The 20,683-nt window shown below is 37.9% G+C and overlaps 1 protein-coding gene across 1 annotated transcript in view; it reads right to left on the bottom strand.

Moving 5' to 3' along the window:
• The window catches only part of LOC129121834 (uncharacterized), a 65,111-nt gene that overhangs the window by 26,675 nt on the left and 17,753 nt on the right, over positions 1-20,683 (bottom strand). Inside the window, exons 5-18 of the mRNA XM_077180547.1 lie at positions 10,504-10,566; positions 9,566-9,631; positions 8,906-9,167; positions 8,367-8,481; positions 7,676-7,766; positions 6,734-6,843; positions 6,305-6,521; positions 5,255-5,380; positions 4,675-4,792; positions 3,697-3,835; positions 2,510-2,620; positions 1,242-1,311; positions 687-824; positions 438-602 (exon numbers count right to left, since the gene is read on the bottom strand). Coding sequence (XP_077036662.1) covers positions 438-602; positions 687-824; positions 1,242-1,311; positions 2,510-2,620; positions 3,697-3,835; positions 4,675-4,792; positions 5,255-5,380; positions 6,305-6,521; positions 6,734-6,843; positions 7,676-7,766; positions 8,367-8,481; positions 8,906-9,167; positions 9,566-9,631; positions 10,504-10,566 — 1,791 coding nt within the window. The remainder of the gene's footprint in view (positions 1-437; positions 603-686; positions 825-1,241; positions 1,312-2,509; positions 2,621-3,696; positions 3,836-4,674; positions 4,793-5,254; positions 5,381-6,304; positions 6,522-6,733; positions 6,844-7,675; positions 7,767-8,366; positions 8,482-8,905; positions 9,168-9,565; positions 9,632-10,503; positions 10,567-20,683) is intronic.

Genomic DNA, 20,683 nt, shown 5'->3' on the forward strand with positions numbered 1-20,683 from the left:
TGCCCTGGCCTGTGCAGACAGTTCTGACATTCCATTAAATCTCTTCTTCTCCTATCTTTTTTTTTCTCTTTTCACTCAGCTTGTGGCTCATGGTTCCTAAAACCAAAGACGAGGACTTGCTGAAGGAGATGAATTAAAGGTTTCCAAGGATGCTCCAGGAATCCACTTCTCTGACACCAAGCTGTCAGCTTGAACATCTACTCTATTTTCAGTGTCCTTGCCATTTGCTTCACTTATGCTTCTGTCACTCTTTTTTTACATCCTTACTTATCTTCAGTGCATTCATTTTGAATATTTGTTTCTGATTTCAGATGTAGGTTTTTATCAAATATTTAAGTCTTTATTTTTTAATCTTTGCTTTCCAACAGATGTGTTTTCCTTAGAGATGAGCAAAAAGAAAAAAAAACAACCCAGAAGAAGTTTTAAGAAGCACTCACCATTATCAATGCTGAGTGCACAAGGATTCTCAAAACTCTGCTGGATATTAGGGCATGAAGCCTGAGTTTTCCATGTATTAGCAAATGCTGATGCTGTTCCTTCAATTATTCCACTTATGACCTTGAAGTCGTCAGTTTGGATGTTATTGAAATTTCCACAGAGACCTGTTGAAAAGCAGTGAAAAGTTTATACTGCTCTGACTACGAAAAAAGACATTGATCAAGGAGTCCTTTATTTCATTCACTCACCACAAGTCTGGTTTTTGAAAGAAGCATCCAGACGCACAAACACTTGCATCACGGGTGTGAACTGCACTTCAACCTGGACGCCAAAGCTTGTGTCCATGATCATGAAGAATGAGGAAGGTCTGAACATGGTGACATTAGCTACACATCAGAGACAAAACTGTCACTTTCTGAGCAAGGCCAAATGCTGAAAACACAATGCTGCTCTTTCTTAATTTCTACTGCATTTTTTTGCAAATTCAGAAGTGAAATAAAGATCTGGAGGTCAGAGATACCATGTGGAATCCTTAGTTATTGAAACAAAAATAAAATTTATTTCTAAGCAAGTGTGAGCAGAGGGGTAGGAACAAAAAAAGAGGTAAAAGAGGTAAAGAGATGTCTTCTGCCTTCACTTTTGTGCAGTGAGAAGGAAGTAAATCTGAGAGTAATCAAATCAGAAGACTGTAAATTCTGTTTGCTACTGTTTGAACCCTTGCCTGTGTTTGTCCAGCATGATGCCAAACATCCCACTTTACTTCAAAAGAAATCGTGTAATTTACTGTTAGAGGAAAAAACTACCTGCTGACATGGGCAGCTGAGTGTAGATGGAGTTCACAAACACACCACCATCAGGTTTGACCTCCACGATCTGATAAGGAAGGGGAACAAAAGGCAACTCTGTGAATTATAGAATGGTTTAGCCTGGGAGTGACTATTAAAGGTCATCCAGCTCCAACCCTCCTGCCATGGGACACCTTCCACTAGGCCAGGTTGCTCAAAGCCCCATCCAACCTGGCCGGAACACTTACAGGGATGGCACATCCACAGATTCTCTCAGCAACCAGTCCCAGTGTTTCACCACCCTCATGGTAAAGAATTTCTTCCCAATATCTGATCTAAACCTGCCCTCTCTTTCAGTTTGAAGCCATTCCTCCTTGTCATAGGACCTTCTGCCCTAGTAAAAGTCCCCCTCCAGCTTTCTTGTAAGCCCATTTTGGGGACAGAAAGGCTCTCATTTTAGGGACTAAAAGTCTCTCCAGAGCTTTCCCTTCTCCAGGCTGAACAACCCCAACTCTCTCAAATCTTTCCTGATAGGAAAGGCGTTCCCATGTGCTCATCTGTGGCCTCCTCTGGACCTGTTCCCACAGGTCCATGTTCTCCTTATGCTCGGGGATCCCAGAGCTGGATGCAGCACTCCAGGGGAGCCTTCCCAGAGCAAGGTAGAGGGGAAGAATCCCCTTCCTCACCCTGCTGGCCACACTGCTTGGGATGTAGCCCAGGCTGGCCTTCCAGCATGCCAACCATGTGTGAAAAATAACTATAGTCCAAAGAGTAATAATGAGGAGGACCCCAGTGATATTAATTAAACCAGTATTCAATAAAAAGGTAGATCTTTGTGATTTCACCTCCCCCTTATTTCTACTTTGTACACTTTACTAATTTTCCCTGCCAGAAAAGAATTACTTTTAAAGAGACTTTCTTGGCTTTTTAGGTGATTACATCATGTTATTTTCTTTGAACGCATCTTCGTGATTAATTACATCACTAACTTTTGTAATCATAATTACTAACCTTGAAGCTTATGGTCTTTTCCCATCTAATTGGCAGAGAAAATAGCTTTTTTCTGCTTTGTGAGTACAATACATTTCTTAATGAAATTCCACAAAGCCAAATTTAGGGCTGATCTGATTTTCGTAACAAAATCCACTTCTTTTCACTTGATTAAAAATATCATCTACTCATCATACATATGCTGAAAATCTGACAAAGAAATGCAGCTGCCTGACTGATTAAGCCCTAGTTTCTTTTCTCCCCATATTTTTATTGTGCTTATTTTGCATTCTTACAGTTTGTCCTTTATTCATGTTGAGGGTCACTGACTTTAGGCAGGTCTCAGTGTCAGTCAGGCCACACTTGCGTAGTTCTGCCAGGATGGTAAATTTTTCATCTTGACAGTCCTGAAAAAAAAAAAAGTCAACTTTTTTCACTAAAGACTAATTACAGGAAGTTTTCCCTATAAAATTTGCAAAAAAGTTTTCCCTATAAAATTTTCTCTCAATTCTGAAAAAGTATTTCTTTTTCTGGACAAGATATAGACTGTAACAAATCCCAGAGCTGCTTTGGCTGAAGATTCAATTTTTCCCTGTTTGAATTATTAGGAACAAGAAATGTAGAATCTGGATTTTATTGATTGTATCCATACAGATGTCAAGATGGAGATCCATATTCATATTTGGTAGTTTTATTCATGACAACTTCTAATGTTTTACTCAATTCTATTGTAACTCCCATTTTTCTGTAGCTGTTATCAATGCTAGACAAAAATTTCTGATAAAATATGTTTTAGGTGAACAGTAACATACATTTGATTTCCATTTACTGAATAGTGCAGATGGGGAAAAAGGAAAGCAAACAACAAACAGAAAAAGCCCCTAAAACATCAAAACATTTCACCTACACATGTCTGTAATTAAAAATTTTAATTACAATAATTTCCAAATTTTCTATTTCTTTTGAGTTATTTTTAAATGTTTAAAAACATTTAAAAGCTAAGTGAAATGCATCAATTAACTTGAAGTGTTTTTCTGTATTTAAACTCCATGAAAATGAAAAAAAGGCTGTTTTATAATCTTTATTTTTAAGAACAGTTACTGTAATTTTTAGAGTTGTACCATTTGGCCAAATACCATATAATAGAGTAACATGGCAAAAATTATGCAACCCAGTAAGAGAGCTGGATTAGATGTACTGAAGGTTGCACACTAGGCAAATTCTTAAAAAGACAGTGCTCTGCAATTACTCTCTCACAGAACTGGAAATTTTCCAGTGAGCACCACACACAGTTGCATGACATCCTAATAATTATCTAATTATTATCAGTGAAATGGCATCGTAGCAAACATCTGGCTAAGTGACAGGGAATTTAATGTCTATATGTCAGAAGTGCTAAGCTTCATAAGTGTAGATAGAGACCATATTTTCTTTCTATAAATCTATGAGGCTTTATGACCTAGAAGCATCCTCTGAGTCCCACCTTAGAGAGGACGTAGGTGCAGTCTCCGTGGTGATCATAGTGCTTCTTATCATAGGTTGAAATGTGGGAACCTCCCACTACAGAGCACGTTCCTGGGCAGGACTTGTCTTGGCAGCTCCACTGGCCTCCATTACAGGTACTGGAAGAATAAAGTTAGGTGAAATCACTAACAGTGGAATCCAGAACAAGAGGAACATACAGTGCTGTTAGATGCAGCTGCTTTGCTATTGCTTTCCCTTCAAGCTATGGTTTGACGCACAGGTTTAAGAGTTTCAAAAACACAGTGAACTTGCGATGCAACGTATTAAAATTAATTTCTCTGGTAACCATTCTCCTTGCCTATCTAATTATTTTCTTCTTCGGACAGGTGAACTCTCCAAAACAGGTTTTGGATAAATAATTGTGTGGATTTTTTCAGGTAACATAAAGCACAATGTCAAGTTAAAATATCTCCTGGGTGGTTTTGGGGTTTTTTTTGTAATACAAATGTATCATAAACTAACAAATAAGAAAAGGTAACTCCACATCTGCTCCTGAAGCAGACTATGTCTATTTTCCAAGGTGATGTGGTAGAGCACAGGTACAGGGTTAATAATTGAGACATTGAGCTTGTATTGTGTCATCCCTTGCTTTTTCCAGAGAAAATAAATATTTGCAAATACATTAATGACTGCAGCTTCATTCCCCTCAGAGAATTCCAAATGTTTGAACAAAAGAAACAAAGAGGAAGCATTTTAATTGACTGGTGAGAAGTCTAAACATTGTAAATCCTTGCTTTGATCACCATGAGATAGAGTGCAAAGCTAGTTGTGGCTGTTGCTAAATAAAACAAATAATATTCTTCAGGGGTGCTTTGGAAATGCAGCAGTCAGTTAAATACACATATCAATTACCAATGATGAGATTGCACATAATAAACTATTAAACCCATTAAATATATGAGAGGAAACAGTGAGTTAGAAAAGAAACAAAGGTTACCAGGTCTGGCATGGTTCTGAAAAAGAAGCTCCTGTAGCATAGGTTTTGCCATTGTAAATACAGGAGCACTCCTGCTGGGGAATGCAGCCAGAATTGTTGATGTCATCAAATACAGTCCCTAGATTAAAAAAAAGAAAAAAAGACAAAACCTTGATCAATTAAAGAGGCATTTCCTACACACCATTTTATTTGTTACAAATCCTAAATATTTTCTTAGCAAGAGACCTGCAGTTGTGAGTGGACACACCAATGCTCAGGACAGCAGGACTGTCAGTTTGCTGAGGGAAGGATTCAACCTTTGTATTCCTAAATTCCACTTGGTCTGAAAGAGGGACTTTCAACCAGCATAAGTGGCTGGTTGAAAGATTGGTCTTGATCTCTTTGCTGTTCTTTTATCCTGCTTTCTGCATATTGCACATGTATTGGCAATAATTCAGACATCTTTTCTCAGCTGACACACAGACAAATGCTTGTCACTGGCAGCTGTGAAAAATACAACTATATGAGGCTTAAATCCCATGGAACCTACAGGTAAGCTCTTGTTCTTTGAGATCAGAGATGTGAGTACTTAAGGACTTGCCTGGGGGACAGAAACAGCCATCAATACAGTGTTCTTCACAAAATAGAGATCGTTCAGGATTGGTGCAGGTATCAGTACAGGGGGAGTTGCACTCCTGGTACTGCATGTTGTAAGGACAATTCTTGGCTGAAATTTAAAGGAAGAGAGTTTTATTTTTTTCAGTCAAAAGTATTTCTAGTTGTCTATACATTTATATCCATTTAAGTTTTAAAGCTAGATTAAAAAAAAAAAACAAAACAACACACCAAACTGCAATTGACTATAGTTCTCAAAATTTGCAAGTTTTACCACCTCAATCCCTATTTTACAGTTGAGATGTGCATTCCATGACTCTGGTGCTGAACTGGCTCAATGACTGGATTTCTGTGGACAGCAAGGTAATAACCTCAGAAAGCCAGCAAGGTCTGTTTTTATTGAAGGCTCCCTTCCCAGTGAACACCTGTACTGCTAGTGAAATGTAAGACTTAAATTCCTAAAGCTTTAGTATATTTGCATTTTGAGATACCATCAGAAGGACAAACAGCACCTCATGGGCTTTTGTTTTGGAGCTGGTGACAGTATCAACACCTACCCCATAATCAAGTATATGTTTAATCAATATAAATTCATCACTATCAAGCAAGAGGAGATAAAGAGGTGATTAGTCAGACATACACCTGTGAAGATCCAATCAGTTAATTAAGAACAATGAATGCTAGAGCCATCATAAGGAAAAGAATCAGGAATACGAGCAAGCAAGTAAGTATGTGTGCCTCATTCTTCTTTCTTGTTTCTCCTTTATTTACCTCCTTCACTGTACTGGTTCATTAAATTACACTTTGACTCTCATTAGACTATCCATGTTAGTGTTTTGGTAGTGTTTAATTCAGTTTGCATTAAAATCCTTAGCTCTTTTGCTGAAGTCTTCATGCTGGAACTTATACATCAGAATTTTCTAAAGGATTCAATCTTGACCAGGCTTTAATTCCTCCTGCACCCTCAGCGTTATTTGAGAGCTTGTTGTTGGTGAGTTACTGAGCATGAAGTAAGGCTGTCTCCAGTGATACTCACGGCATAGTTTAGAAGTTCTCCAGTCCAGGGGCTGCCCACCAGCATGAGCACACTGCCGGGAGTACTCAGCAAAGGTGTCACAGATGCATGAGCTGTTTTTAGATTCTTCAGAGCGGCACAAGTCATCTTGGCAAATCTTAATGTAGTCTTTAACATCAACTAGGTCATTACAGTCTGCAAATGCAGAGCTGGTCAATGTTTTCTCACATATGTCATCCTTTGGAGGAAAAAATAGACAAGTCTCAGTAAACAGAAAGAAGTTGAGGGGGGGTTGGTACTGTTATTTTTTGTAATTATTTTGTAACATAGTCTTATAGCTCTCTTTAAGTTGCTGTTGCCTGAGGACTTCTCCTATTGACCCGTATAAAGTTGTAGAAGGGAACAGATAAATTTGAAAGAAAAATAAAAGGGTAGTCAAAAGATCCTTACAAGATTATCAGAGCAGTTATATGTTGGGATAGAAGTGGAGTCTTCACAGTGTTCTGTTGGCCCGTCCATTTTCTGCAGATTCCCAAACTGCAAGGCTGTCATCTTAATATCTGTAGAAAAGAAGTTTAATAATGTAGATCAGAGGTTTTTGTTCAAAGCAACTGCCTGTTATATTTTTTTTTCTCTCAAGGATTGGGGTCAAGGCTGGCCAAGACAGTTAGCTCCCTTAAGCCTTCAAATGTGATCATCACCCCTTCCAAAGGAAGCACTACATCACTACCTCAATTTACTTTGTACAGCACCCTGGAAAAAGGAAACATTGGAAAACAATTTTCTGCCTGTTACATCTAGATGCACAGTAAGGTTTTTCCCAGAAAAATAACAAACCCTTTTCAGATTATATTGAGCCTATTCAGGGCAGAGGAAAAAAAAAGATCTAAACTGGAATTTGGACAATGGAGATTGTTGTAAGACAAGGTTTAAGAAAATGTTCAAGCTGGGAATAGTTAAAAAGATAAGATCTTACAAAGATTATGCAAATCAACAGGGAAATGTGGATATACTGATTGTGAGACAAAAATGAAACTAGAAATGTACTGTCTAGAAAATATAATTGCCTTTTGTTTTACTGAATATATTTCTATATTTAATTATCTTATAAATGCAAATCTGCTCATTTTTATGGAGTTACCGGATTACTTTTACCAGCATGGTTTACAACCGTGGCAAGCAAGAGATATGCAATCAGTTGTTAGCCCCAGTACTATATTTACACTCAGAGCATTAATTTACATAATCTGATCTTTCTACTATATATTTTTAAATAGAGATTGAATCATATCTTATGGGTAAACCATTTGACAGGATGGGAAAGAGGAATGCTGATGATGTCAGCTTGTTGGAGATCACGTAAACCTTTTTTTTTTAATTTAAAACACTTACTGTTTGAAATGAACTCATTGTATATGGGAAAGCCATTGAAGTCACCACAAAGTCCACAAGTCTGATTGGCATATTTCTCATTCAATTCCAGCTAAAATGATGAATAGTTAGTTGATAGAAGTTAGTATAAATATTCTAAAGTATATTCAAAACCAGAGAAAACAGTAGTACCTGCTGTCTCTTAGTATTTCTAGTCAAATCTGTGGAATTTTATTTTAAACACGAAAGATAGAATAAAGACTCAACTTAGATTTGATTGCAGAGTCCAAGCTATTGATACTATTGACACAGACTTCAAATTTCACTGTACTAGCTATACTATTCTTAGCCACTTTCTATTGATTCTTCAGGAAGAAAAGCAAATCCACAGAAAAAAATGAAGGCATAGGAAATTCAGCTAAAAATATATCTTTGAAGGGGTAATTAGGCCCTATAATAATACCAATAGCTAATGATACAATGAAAGCGATTTTTTTATCCTGTTTTAAGCAGATGCCTACCATCCACAAGTATAAATCCATGTAATTTTCCTTAGAACTACCTGGATACAAGCCTATCTTTACTAAGAAAGAATTGCTCAACAGTGAGAGATAAGAAGGCAGTAGCAACCCCCTAAACAGGTAGAGCCAGGCCTAATCAAAGGTTAGCTCTGTTCTCTGAAGGGACAAACAGGTCCAGGAGCAGTTCTTACCAGAATGCTGTCCTTTTCATTCCACAATAACACAACACCGATTTTGCTGCCAACTTTCACATAAATGCTGCTCTTCTCTATCGTAATACCAGATTGACTATATGGCAGTTGAACTCTGGGAAAAGGCAGAAAGAATGCTAGTTAGCTTCTGATCCAAATGTTTGATAAGAAGGGAAAGTCTTGTCGTATCTGCCATCTGTAGGAATTCTAAAATGGTGTATTTTGGGGAAAGAAAAGCAATTACAAAATAAAGTGGTCGAGTATTATCATATATGGATCTAAATGCAGATCCAGCTTCTCAGAACATTTCATGCAAATTTTATTTTTGAGGCAATCCTTAAGGGAAGGATTTATTTTCTGTGACAGGAATTAATAGCATTTTATTCATTATTTATTTTGGTAAAATTGTCAGATCTATTAAAGAACACATAATGAACACATAATGCTTCCTTCCCCCCCCTCCAGGCACACCAAAGTACTTGGCAAGATTGGGAAAAAAAAGCCTGTGGATACCTAAGGAGTGTTGCGAGTGAACTTACCTGTTGCCATCGACCATGACAGCATCTTTTGTTAGTTCGGCAACGACACCTTCGAGTTTCAGGGTGATGCGGTTGATTGTCGGAGTGTTTGCCACCACTTCACGCCTAATCTGGATGTTGAAATCCTCATAGGGAGCGTTGCAGTGGGAGGCAAAAACGTAATTACAGAGCCCAGGGAAGGTGAATATGTCCCCGTCGAAGGTCTTGAAGTGGAAGTTGCCCCATGTGCTGCATACACGGCCATTGTGAGCAGGATTAGCAGCTGTGAATTAAGAACTGGCTGTTAAAAATGACTTAAAATCCCCAGCCTCCACATGGGGAAAATCAACTTGTCCAAAGCTTCATTTTCTCACAGAATGTTTTTTGCCTGCCTAGCTCCATTTGTTGTTTTCTATCTAACTACTATAGAGCTGTGTATTTATTCATCATTGATATCTATTACTCATATACCCTACAAATGGTTACAGTTATGCTCAGCTAGAGCCTAATTAGTCACCTTCACTTCAGCTAAGAAAACAGTTTATTTCTAATCACCGTGTTTCTCCTCTGAATTACCCATGGCTTCCTTTATCAGTGCCTTTCCCCATTTATATTAAAGTCTTCTGTCTATACGCCCTAAAACTGAACACTTACTGAATACACTTAGTTTCCTTTACTTACATGTTATTGCTACATTTGTCAGCAGTGATGGGAAGATGTTGAAGCTAGCTGAAATTCCAAAAGAAGCTAGAAAAGAAATAAGAAAGAAATCAAAAACTAGCATAACAATACCTAAATTTGCATGTAGGATAGACCCAGGAAGGACTAGAAAGTTAATATGCCAGACCCAAAGAAACAATGTTAAGCCTGTTTTATTTTACACAGGTTAAAAGTAGATAGTAAAATTTGAACTCAGGATACTTAAGTCATAAGGAATTGCCTTCAGCTGTGATGATCTGCATTTTTTACATGGTAACTTTGACCCTTTATGAAACTATGCTTCATTAGAATATTGGAATTCTTCAGAGACATGGAAAAATACAAAGGGCTAAGCTGTACTAAATTAGCTTCTTACTGCTACAAAAGCATAGTTTCCTTTTCATTACACCTCCTCTTTCTAAGGAGGCAATAAAAACCTTAATTATCCCCTTGTCTCTGTTTTATATTTTTCTGTTAAGGGGCTGAAAACTCTTCAAAATGGCCACACAGGACAGACACAAATCATTACATGGTAAAAGTCAGCGAGGATGGGTTGCCTTCTTGGTTTCCCAACATCGGCCACTGATTTCACAGCAGGCCAAAGTAGTCTCACTTCCTTTTTTTAAAAGGAATCAAACATCACTTTGGTTTTATATGTACATGTTCATGCAGATATGCACACAGCCTCTGCAAAAACATCTATTTTCTTAGTTAACTATGATTATACAAATATAACCATACTGTGTAATGCGTGTGTACTTAGTAACTGCTCTTCTTAGAGAGAGAGAGATATTAATTCACATTTCTTTTCATCTGGAACCACTGGAAATATGCTAAGGAGGTTTTCTTTTTTACGGCATTTTAATTATTCAGTATGGATGTAGCAAATAAATACGAATATACAGTATAAATAAATGTACCATTCTGGTTCTGTAGAAGACCCCCAGAGAACTGACTTCCTATTTGGATTCCAATCTGACCTCCTGTGAAAAAAAAATGTGAAAAGCATATTAAGAATAATATCCTGAACCTTTAAAGCAAAGCATTTAGCTAGGATCAAAGGACCCAGATACAATTCCATAAAACAAAGGGGAGAGTCTCCTTTATCTCATCAGAGAAAATGAAACAGGCTCCTCAAGAAAGCTAAATTGCAATTATAGAAAGAAACGTTCTATTGCCAATACTCAAAGTTTCTAATCCAAATAACATATATATTTTGTAATATGCTTTACAACATATTGTAATCCAAATAACATTTATCTGCTTTCTGTGTTTCTCTCAAAATTCACTGCAAGATATTCTAATGACTGGATAACACCCCTTATTTCCCAATTGTAATGTGAAACAATTCAGGAGGAATTCACAAACTGCAGGCAAATAATTTATTAAAATTGTTGTGTAGAAGCTAGGTTATAAGAAAAGGCATGGAAGTGGTTAAAAGAATCAAGGGGCTTCAAGCTTCATCCAATAATGGCTGCAGCTATTTATGACAGTTTCTCTAGTGTCTCAGCATAGGGCCTTTTCTCAGGGAGCAGATGGGAAGCCTCCATCACGGATCTAGATTTGCCTTACAGCTGGGCTCAAGGAGGTACCTCTGAGGGACAGTACAAGGGCCATAGCCTGAACAGTAACCCAGAAGTAACCTGATGAACCAGGTTTCCTGCTCTACCCAAAGATTGTTCAAAATCACATCTTCTCTGCAGAAAACCTTAAGCATCATGCTATAAAGCTATTTGACCAAGGGTTCTTGCTTCAACACCAGAATCAAAGACTTTTGAGAGATGACAAGTATTCTTCAGAATGCTTTGATTCCTAGGAAAAGACTGACCCTGACCTCCTGATTTGACGTTCTCAGGTCTTGGATTTTATAAGTAAATATATCAGGCATTTCCTGTAAAAGTTGAAGGGCTACAACTTTATTTTGTGAAGGACTGAATGCAGTCAGGATGTGATAACTGTGCTTGTAACAGATTGACTAATAGGTACCTTTAACCTGCCAAGTCTAAATCCTCACAGGATTTAAGTGATGAAATGACTAATATCTCAGTCCTTACCTGGATTATGAGAATGAGCACTTTAGGTGTCTAGAGAATTTCTCAGTCAAAGCAGAACTGCCTATGGAGTTTGCCCTAAGTTAGGCCCCCTTTTTCCTTATACAATAGGTGAGAAGAGTTCACAAAGAACCCCAAGAGATTACTGGCTTTGGAGCAGAGGGTTCTGGGCAACCCCACCATAGCTAGAAGTTGCTTCAGTGTATGCAGTTTCTTTCAACTTTAAGCTTTTAATTCTTTTCTCATTTAACTTTGTGCTTGACTGCTAGTGATGTGCAAAGAAGTAATGTGGGACAGAGTTTAAGCATTTTCCATTTCCTGCTCATCTTTGAATATCATAGATAATAAAATTAGGTAAATGTATTCACATCATTATAATTTATACTGGTTATATTTGATGAAAATAAAATTGGTAAAAAAATTGATAAAGATCAGGTAAGAGAAATACCTCTTTAAGTCTACATAATAGGCTGAAGTTTGCTTTCACATTACACATCCATAGGAATCTCAGCAGGCATAGAATCACAGAAGGTTTGTTTATTCTAGTGTGGGAACCTTTGTAACAGATCAAAATAGATCTATATATGTATTTTGTTCTGTTAATTTTTCTCAAGGAAACAGCAGGAGCTTTTGTTTACTTAGCAAATACATCATTCCCAAGGAAATTCTACCTTCAGTGGTTTGTTTAGCAATTCCAATTACACAATGCCACGTTGTTTACTGTTATAAAAATAAGTGTCTCTCGGTTGTAAGAAATTTACTATTTGATAATTAGGAAACTAATCTAATTATTAAGAATATTTGGATGCATCCTGCAAAGTCTATATCCAGCTGGTAACTATTGTTGTCACCAGTTTATAAAAGTTAATATTTGACACGAAATATAAAGGCAGTCACACGATCTTGGCAGAGATGGCATGGGATGGGACCATTATTCTTTAGTCCAGATATCGGAAAATATTTCCCACTGGGTGTGTTTCAAATAAAGAGGTGTTTGCTGGGCACTGTCTTATCACCACTCATTTGTCAAGCAGTTTATCAGATCAGCACTGGACAGGAGAAATAACTTTCTTGTTCCATGAATGGCTGCAAACGCTTCTGACCAACATTGCATAACTCCAAACAGAAGTTTATACTCTATGAGACTGCTGTGTTTTCAAGCACAATATAGACCAACTGGCCAGTGATTTAGGGTTTATTTCACAAACTATAAAGCAGCCTTAAATTATATTTGCACTTTTCAATGTTTTGAAAATGATATGCAAGATAAATTTACCTAGACAATCTGCAGATTTTAAAATGTCAGCAGACAGGTCAGAAATTACTGTACATGAACAGGACTGGCTTATCAAGCTTGTACTCCTGCAAGTAGCTCCAATTTGATTGGTTCCATCAGCTTAACAGGGTTACTCATATTAATAAAAGTTGCCAAGACCAGCCCTGATTCATATAATACTGACAGGGTAAAAAACCCCATCCAAAATAATGGATTGTGGTCTCACATAAATCTCCCTGTCCTGCTCCTACCCAGTATCTGTAATTTATATAAATATTTTGCATAGGGTATTATAAATTAGTAACTGCGCAATTAGTTACTGAAATTCCTTGCCATATGAATATTCCCTCCTGGTTGCTTTTGCAAAAGAAGTAGCAAGAAATGTTGAGAAATCTGGTGTTAGCCCCTGATAGATGACAAAATATTGAAAAAGATTGACCAGTGGTCTAATCTAGCAAGTAGAAAATGTGGTGGCTTAGATTTCACAAGAACCATAACAATGAATTCTAATACAAAATGCAACAGGAATAAAATGCTTTTTAAAGGCATATGGGACACTGAAAAGCTGACATTTTAAGACATGAATAAGAGTTTTTTTGGATTTGATCTTCAAGGCTACTTTCCATATGTAGTTATAGTAGTATATAGAAGTTTAGTCAATATTAAATTGGTCCAGTTAATAGACAGACATTTCAAATGAAAATATATAAAGAAATCAGCCACCTCTTATATGAATCAATTAGTATAGTTTTTTAAAATGTATTACTAGTCTAAACAGAGTATTTTTTCTTTTCCCAATAAAAAAAGAAGATTTCTTACCAATTTGATGGATACAGCAAACTGCTAACAGGAAAGCCCATTCTGGTAGCAATATCCCCCTGCCAAACCCCATCTTGAGTGGAGTTTGGCACAAGGATGTTGGGTCTAAACTTGATCAGGACTGCAGTTCATCTGTGCTTTGTCGCTCTTATATAGTAGGTGACTTTGGCTTCAGTCCCAGATTGATTCAGAGAGTGTAGAAAGGTGAGGTTTGGGGGATTTTAGCTATTGAACAGGTAAACAGAGGATGCTCTTCCTTCCTTAAAAACTGGCCATTATTTGCATTTTGGGAGGAGTAAATACATTTACGTACGTACATTTTAAGATTCTATCTAGTAAAAAAATTATTGCAAATAAAATGCAACTCTTCCTCCACAAATAACAGGTCCTGGAACAAATTTAATTTGGTGTTGCTTTACAGTTATGCAGATGGATGGCAAGTAACTGTTCCAAGTTTTTCAGTACTACAATTGATGCCAGGCAACTCCTTGGCAAAAAACCCCACTGATTTCTGAAGTTTCTGGAATATTTAATATTTGGGGACCCAGCATCAATAAGTCCCTTCATGCTTATTGGGGCAGCTAATCTTTTTGTAAAAAGAACAGAATAATAACCTTGAAGGGTGCTGCAGTTTCACGTGGCCACTCTGAGTGTATGCCATGGAAACCCCTCTGTGTGGCACTGACAGGCATTAGGCACCCAGCTGAAGAAGATTCACCCACACCTGTCCTGCATTTGTTAGAGATTGCCTTAAACCTTCAACTCTACTTTTCAGTTCTCTGGTTTTGCCTTCTCATAGAAAACATCAGGAGCCAGCCAGACAGCCAGTCCTGTAGCAGCTTTCTAGGACTAAAAAGATTGATTATAGTCTGTGATCATGATTACATTGTTTCAGAATCATTCTTGTTTAATTCCATTCTCATCCACAGAGTTATGAGAACTACAAATTAGTGAAACAGGCAATGAATCAAGGGTATAAGGCTTGCCAGCAAAAGTTTAACAGACCTTTTTTTCCTGAGCATTGACTTTTTTGCAGTTTTACTGGGCAATCATTTCAAAAGCAGGAACAAATGCTTACTACAATAAGTGCAGACAGTATTTCTACTTCTTGTCACTTTATCATTTTTAGCTTGACATTGGAGGTAGGATGAGTTGCTCTGGGCAGATTTCTGTCTATTTCCTAGGTCAATAGATCTTACTTTAATAGTAAAAGATGGACAAAACTATTCAAAGTTACTGAAACAATTCTTTGAAACTGCTAGGTTTGGCAAAAACAATTTCCAGTCCAGCACTTGGTATATACATCATTTTACCTCAATTCACCCTCGGCTTTAGCCTCCTCACAGTTTTCTAGAGTGCAGGTAACTGATGGATTAAAACAATCTCCATGATAAAGAATGGAATGAAGGCTGCTGCTCAGTGGGGGATTTAGCCAGAGGGATCTGGGAGATATAATTTGGGATGGGGGAGCCTCAGGAGTAAGGAGAAAAAACCCACAAAAAGTAGGTTGTGTGGAGAGGCAGAAAGGAATTTCTTTGGGTTAAATGGGACAGTTTTACCTTCTGCATAACTGTAAGATTCAGTACAGCAGTGTCTGCTTGTGTTTATCATTTCTGCTGAAGCAGGGGAAGGACACAAATTTGGGAAGGTGTTCTAATTGTTAAATGGGATTACAGCCATAGCCTAACTCCCTTGGGTTCTAACCAAAATGCTACCCTGCAATTATACATTTTAAAATATTTCTGTAAAAGAATAGGGGCATATAGTACAATATTCCATTCAGGTGTTACTGAATTGAATGATGTAATTTTCTTTCAATTTTTTCCAGTTGAGCCCCTATTTCCACTTCTGTTTAGCTCTAAAGAGATTAGAGCCTCACATATTTAGTGCTATAAAATAAATTAAAAATAGTTTCTTTATGGAGTGTTATCTGGATTTGATTTCAGTAGAAAATTGAAATCAGTAGAAGCTTGCTATGGCAATGTTGGGGTACTTAAGTCAACTTTTTGGCCTGCTATAGTATGAAACGTGTTCTCTGTCAAAATGTCCAGGATGTTTAATAAAGTTATATCTTCCTAAGCAGTGGTAAGCTGTTGACACACTCTAAATCTGTATCTTTATGCTTCAGCAAACCAGGAGAAAAGAAAATACTGCATTTCCTGCCCATAGAACATTGTTTTATTCTGTGCCAGTACTTCTAATGAATATAAATTCATCTGTACATAGAGAAGGCAAATGGTTTCTTGTTTACGTGACCGGTTAGCTGTATTAAACAAATTTACTCGTCTCACTTACACAATTAGACAAGCCACCTAACAAACTTGGCTTTCAGCAACCAACGTGCATATGCCTTTAGCTATGGGCTGTTTGTGATGGTGAGGAGGAGCAGAGCTTGCCTCCCTTCTCAGTCACACCCACCTCTGCATGAGGGGCAGAACAGAATGTCAGGACCTTCTTGTGCTGCTTTGAAACATTCAGAGAGAGTTTCTTGATTTCCACTGGGTGTATAAGAGCAAGGGAATGCTGATAATGTAGGGTGCAGTCAATGCTCTTCATACTCAGTGGTAAAGGTGATGGAGATGTCCACCCCTGGGATGTCACTGGGGTCAAGGCTGCTTTCTCTTTTGCCCTGTCTCTTTTATGGGGATTGTTGCTAGGCAGAGTGCTAATATCAAACACTTCCTCTTTTTTCTAAGATAGTTTTTAATTTTCACTCCAATAACTCTTTGTGACCAAAGCAATGCATGTCAGACTTCAAGATGTTATTACACTAAGCATTTAGCAGTGCACAGTGGTTGTACAGAAGGCTGTCCCAGTTGTCTCCAGGCATTTTTCTCAAAGTTTTCCATATTCTGGACTTGCTTTGATTGCTACTGCTCAGATGGAGATTTTTGATCTCTAGGGATGGTCAGACATGTTCCAGTATTCAGCTTATTCAACCTTACAGCCTCTCTCTTCCTCTCCGCCCCAAGGACTGGATGAAATTGTTAATAACATTGTCAGGTGCAGAAGAAATTCACAGAATTCAGAGTGACTAGGTTGGAAGAGACCTTCAACATCATTGAGTCCAACCCAAATTCAGGTCACTCTGTTGGGTGGCTAATGAAATTTTGAAAGCTATCAAGTCTTTTTTGTTTTTTACTGATTGCTAGGGGAATCACATCTGTAGATGAAAGTATCACAAAAGTTACAAGGGTTTAAGCAAAAAGGTTCATTTGTCACAAGAATTGCTTCAAGTGGTTCACATAGATTAAAAAACAGTTGTTCAAGGACTTCTCAGTTTCCCAGATAATACAGTGAAAAGAGCTTACATAGGAGCAAGCTCTCACCTACAGTTATATGGGGGAAAGAAACTCCATAAACAAGTTTTGAAGTGCTTTAAAACCAGAAGCTTAGCAACTGTTTTTACTGTTAATTTGTATCAGGAATATGCCAAGGGACCACAGTTTTTGGTATTGGCAGGCATTAAAACAAAGCATTTTCATTTCAAAGAGGAAATTTTCAGGGAAATATCAAAGGCATTATTTATTTATTTAGTGCATTTTTGTCTGTTTTTCTCAGTTTTAACATGTGTAAAAACCAGAACTTGTCTTGACACCTCAGTATTAATTCCCATGGCAAAAAATTCAGGATAGATCTGTAGAGATGACAAACACCAGTTATCAGAAAGTTATTGGAAGTCATTGGAAATTAACTGCAACAACCAATGATATGGCTGACAAATATTCTTCTCTCGTTTTGATCTTGTTTCAAAAATCTGTTCCAATGGATTGATCACTCAAAGTACCTCTTGTAACAGTCAATCAAATAATTCTGAGGATGGATATAATATCTCCCATTTTACCTTTTTTTCTTGGTTTCTTACACAGAAGTAGGGGCAAAACTTGGGACATTGATTATACTCAATCTAAAATTGCAAATGCCAGATAAAATTTCAATATCATATATACTATAAATACCATAATTACAACCTGAAGGTAGATCATATGAGGGTGGCAAAGGTAAGCATTCAGAATTTAGGTAGGGGTTGTAGTAAGGCTCTTAGTGAAAACCAAAATCATTAGCCTTCTGTGTTCAAATTACAGCTCCTGTAGAGACAAGAACTTGTACCTCCTCACAAGTGTGATAAACCAGAGACAGCTGGGACCCGGGTTTTGTGCCCGGTTTGGGTTTGTGCCCAGGCACTGTGCCTCAGATCTGTGAAGCCATTGCTTGCCATGTCAACTGGCAAAATGAAAGAATTGGATTGGTCAGAGAAGAGCCCATTGTGGCGTGGAAGGTAACGTAATGACAGCCTGCAATTAACGTCAACGAAGTTGGTATTAACTTAAGCAGAGGATCCGGCACACCCTTTCCCCAAGCTCTGTAGAGGTTTAGTTGCTGTCCTCAGCTTGTCCTGCTGAAGTTTTCTCACCTGTCTCTGATAGCTTCAGTCATTCTTTCCTTCCATCAGTCTACAGGTTACTCCCCAGGGTTTTACTTTCCAGCCCTTCCCAGGGATTCACTCTCCACCCTTTCTTTCAATGGCCTGTTAACTTCCCCACAATAAATATGTACACTGCTACTGTGGAAGAAAATGCTGGATGCTCTCTGGCCATGGGCTCCTTTCCCTGGTTCTTAGAATAAATTATACAGTCTGGGTTTTTTATTATGACACGTCGCACCACTTGAGAAATCTCACAGAGATTTCTTCAGAGAAAACAAGGCTGAAAATCATGTGGAGAGAGAGTTAAACTCTTAACAATGCATGGCAGATGAGCTCTGTGTTATATACGGTTATTACTTTTTACTATGTTACAGTAATTTTACAACTGGTTATGCAAGATACTGTGGAATGTGGAAGAAAACTTTCTATGGAGATTAGATTGTCTAAATGGGAAAAAAAATGAGTGCAAGATAAGAGCAGTGAAGGTAGAAATAATGAAGTAACTTGCCTTATTTTTCTGGAGTATTAGCCCATGTTCCTTAATTACAGAGTGACACCTTAAGTGTGTGGTTATATTAAAGCTTGTCTAGTTCCAACCCTCCTGCTGTGGGACACCTTCCAGTAGGCCATGTTGCTCAAAGCATCATCCAACCTGGTCTGGACGATTGTCCAGGGATGGACAATCCACAGATTACAGGGATTGCAGGGATGGCACATCCACAGATTCTCTCAGCAACCAGACCCAGTGTTTCACCACCTTCATGATAAAGAATTTCCTCCCAATGTCTAATCTGAACCTGCCCTCTTTTGGTTTGAAGCCATTTTCCGTTCTCCTATCTCTTTCTGCCCTAGTAAAAGGCCCCTCCAGCTTTCTTGTAGGCCCATTTTGGGGACTGAAAGGCTTCTCTAAGGTCTCTCCAGAGCCTTCTCTTTTTCAGGCTGAAAAACCCTCTCAGTCTTTCCTGACAGGAGAGGTGCTCCAGCTCTATGATCATCTTTTTAGCCCTTCTTTTGACTCATTTCAACAGGTCTGTGTTCTTCTTATGCTTCAGAGCTGGATGCAGTGCTCCAGATGAATCCCCTCCCTTGAGTTACTGACCACACTTCTTTTGGTACAGCCTAGGATATCATTGGTTTGACATCTGGAATGTCAAGCTTCTTATCTGGGAGGTTCAGGCTCTAAGTTTAATTCTTATCTGAAAACTGAGTTTAGAGGCTCAGGTGAACTTCTGTCTGAGGAGCCAAGCTTACCATTCTGTCTCTCCTTGTCAGTGAATGTCTGGACTCCAAAATTTCATCGCCCTTTTGTGCAAGATTATCCATTGTGAGTTTAATTATTTTTCTATAGTTGTGCAAAAAAATCACATGTGGTTTATGATTTATTATTCCTCCAAATTTTTGGGTACATGAACTGAAATAAAAAGTTTTACAGATGACATATCTGTGGCCTGAAATTTCTTGCAGGGAGCTTCTAGGTCTTCATACAAGTACTCATCTTGTAACACATCTAAATGCTGCAGCACCAGCCTTTTACTACTAATTCTGTTTCCATCTTTATTTTCCTAACTAATTCCTAATTAAATTTCAGAGATCCTCTTTAGTTGTTAAAAATCACCATGAGATTGTTAAATGTGCTTCTGCCTGCTCAGGAACGGGGAATCAGTGTTCCAGTTTAATTCCTTTTCTTACGTATAGTCATCTTCCCTAAAATGCTTCCTAAAAGTAGGATTTTCCAAATCCCTTGGTGTTGCCATGTAAGTAGGACATCACAAGAGCTGCCACTTCCATGAAGGAGAGGGACTGTGACCCTTGTGGCTGTGACTGTTAAAATGCTCTCCTTATTTTATCTGTCAAACACTGGTAACTACCAGACATTGGGAAGAGAGCCTGGTGCTGAGTACAGCACCTGCTCTCTGAGGGTGTTCTGCAGCCAGCAAACAGAATGAGAGAGGCAAAGCAGGAATAGGGGTAAGCAAGCTTCTGCTTCCACAGATCATGGCATCACCCTTTATTTTAAGACCAAGCAAGAATTACAGGACAGCAAAGTGCTGTCTGCCACTGCTGGGGTAAATAAAGCAGTTGAACTGATTTTCAAACCACTTACAACTCATTTAAAGTACTTAGTAAACAAAATCTGGTTATTTCTGCCCATGTCTGTGTTTAAACATGGACAATTCAAAGTAAGAATCTTGGTGTTTCTTTGACTGCACTGTTTGACTAATTTTAGTTGCAACAAGAGGTTTCCAGAGCAATACATCTGTACTGATTGCTGTTATTATTTTACTGCTGAGGTGAGTTGCAATTTTAAGTTTTGTTCTTTACAAACAGAAAGAACATTCAAAACAACTCGCACTTGGTTTAAATTAATTGCCATTCTGCATATGGTATTTAGGGGCCAGTCAAAGCAGAATGTCAAATTCTCCTAGCTCTCTTCTATCCTCCATTTTTCAGAGCTGGATCACAGGCAGTCAGTTTTTTGTAGCTGAAATAAATATTTAAACCTGTTAATGATATTCTTTTGAGCATCT

Source organism: Agelaius phoeniceus, chromosome 6 (assembly GCF_051311805.1).
Source record: "Agelaius phoeniceus isolate bAgePho1 chromosome 6, bAgePho1.hap1, whole genome shotgun sequence".
Lineage (NCBI taxonomy): Eukaryota > Metazoa > Chordata > Aves > Passeriformes > Icteridae > Agelaius > Agelaius phoeniceus.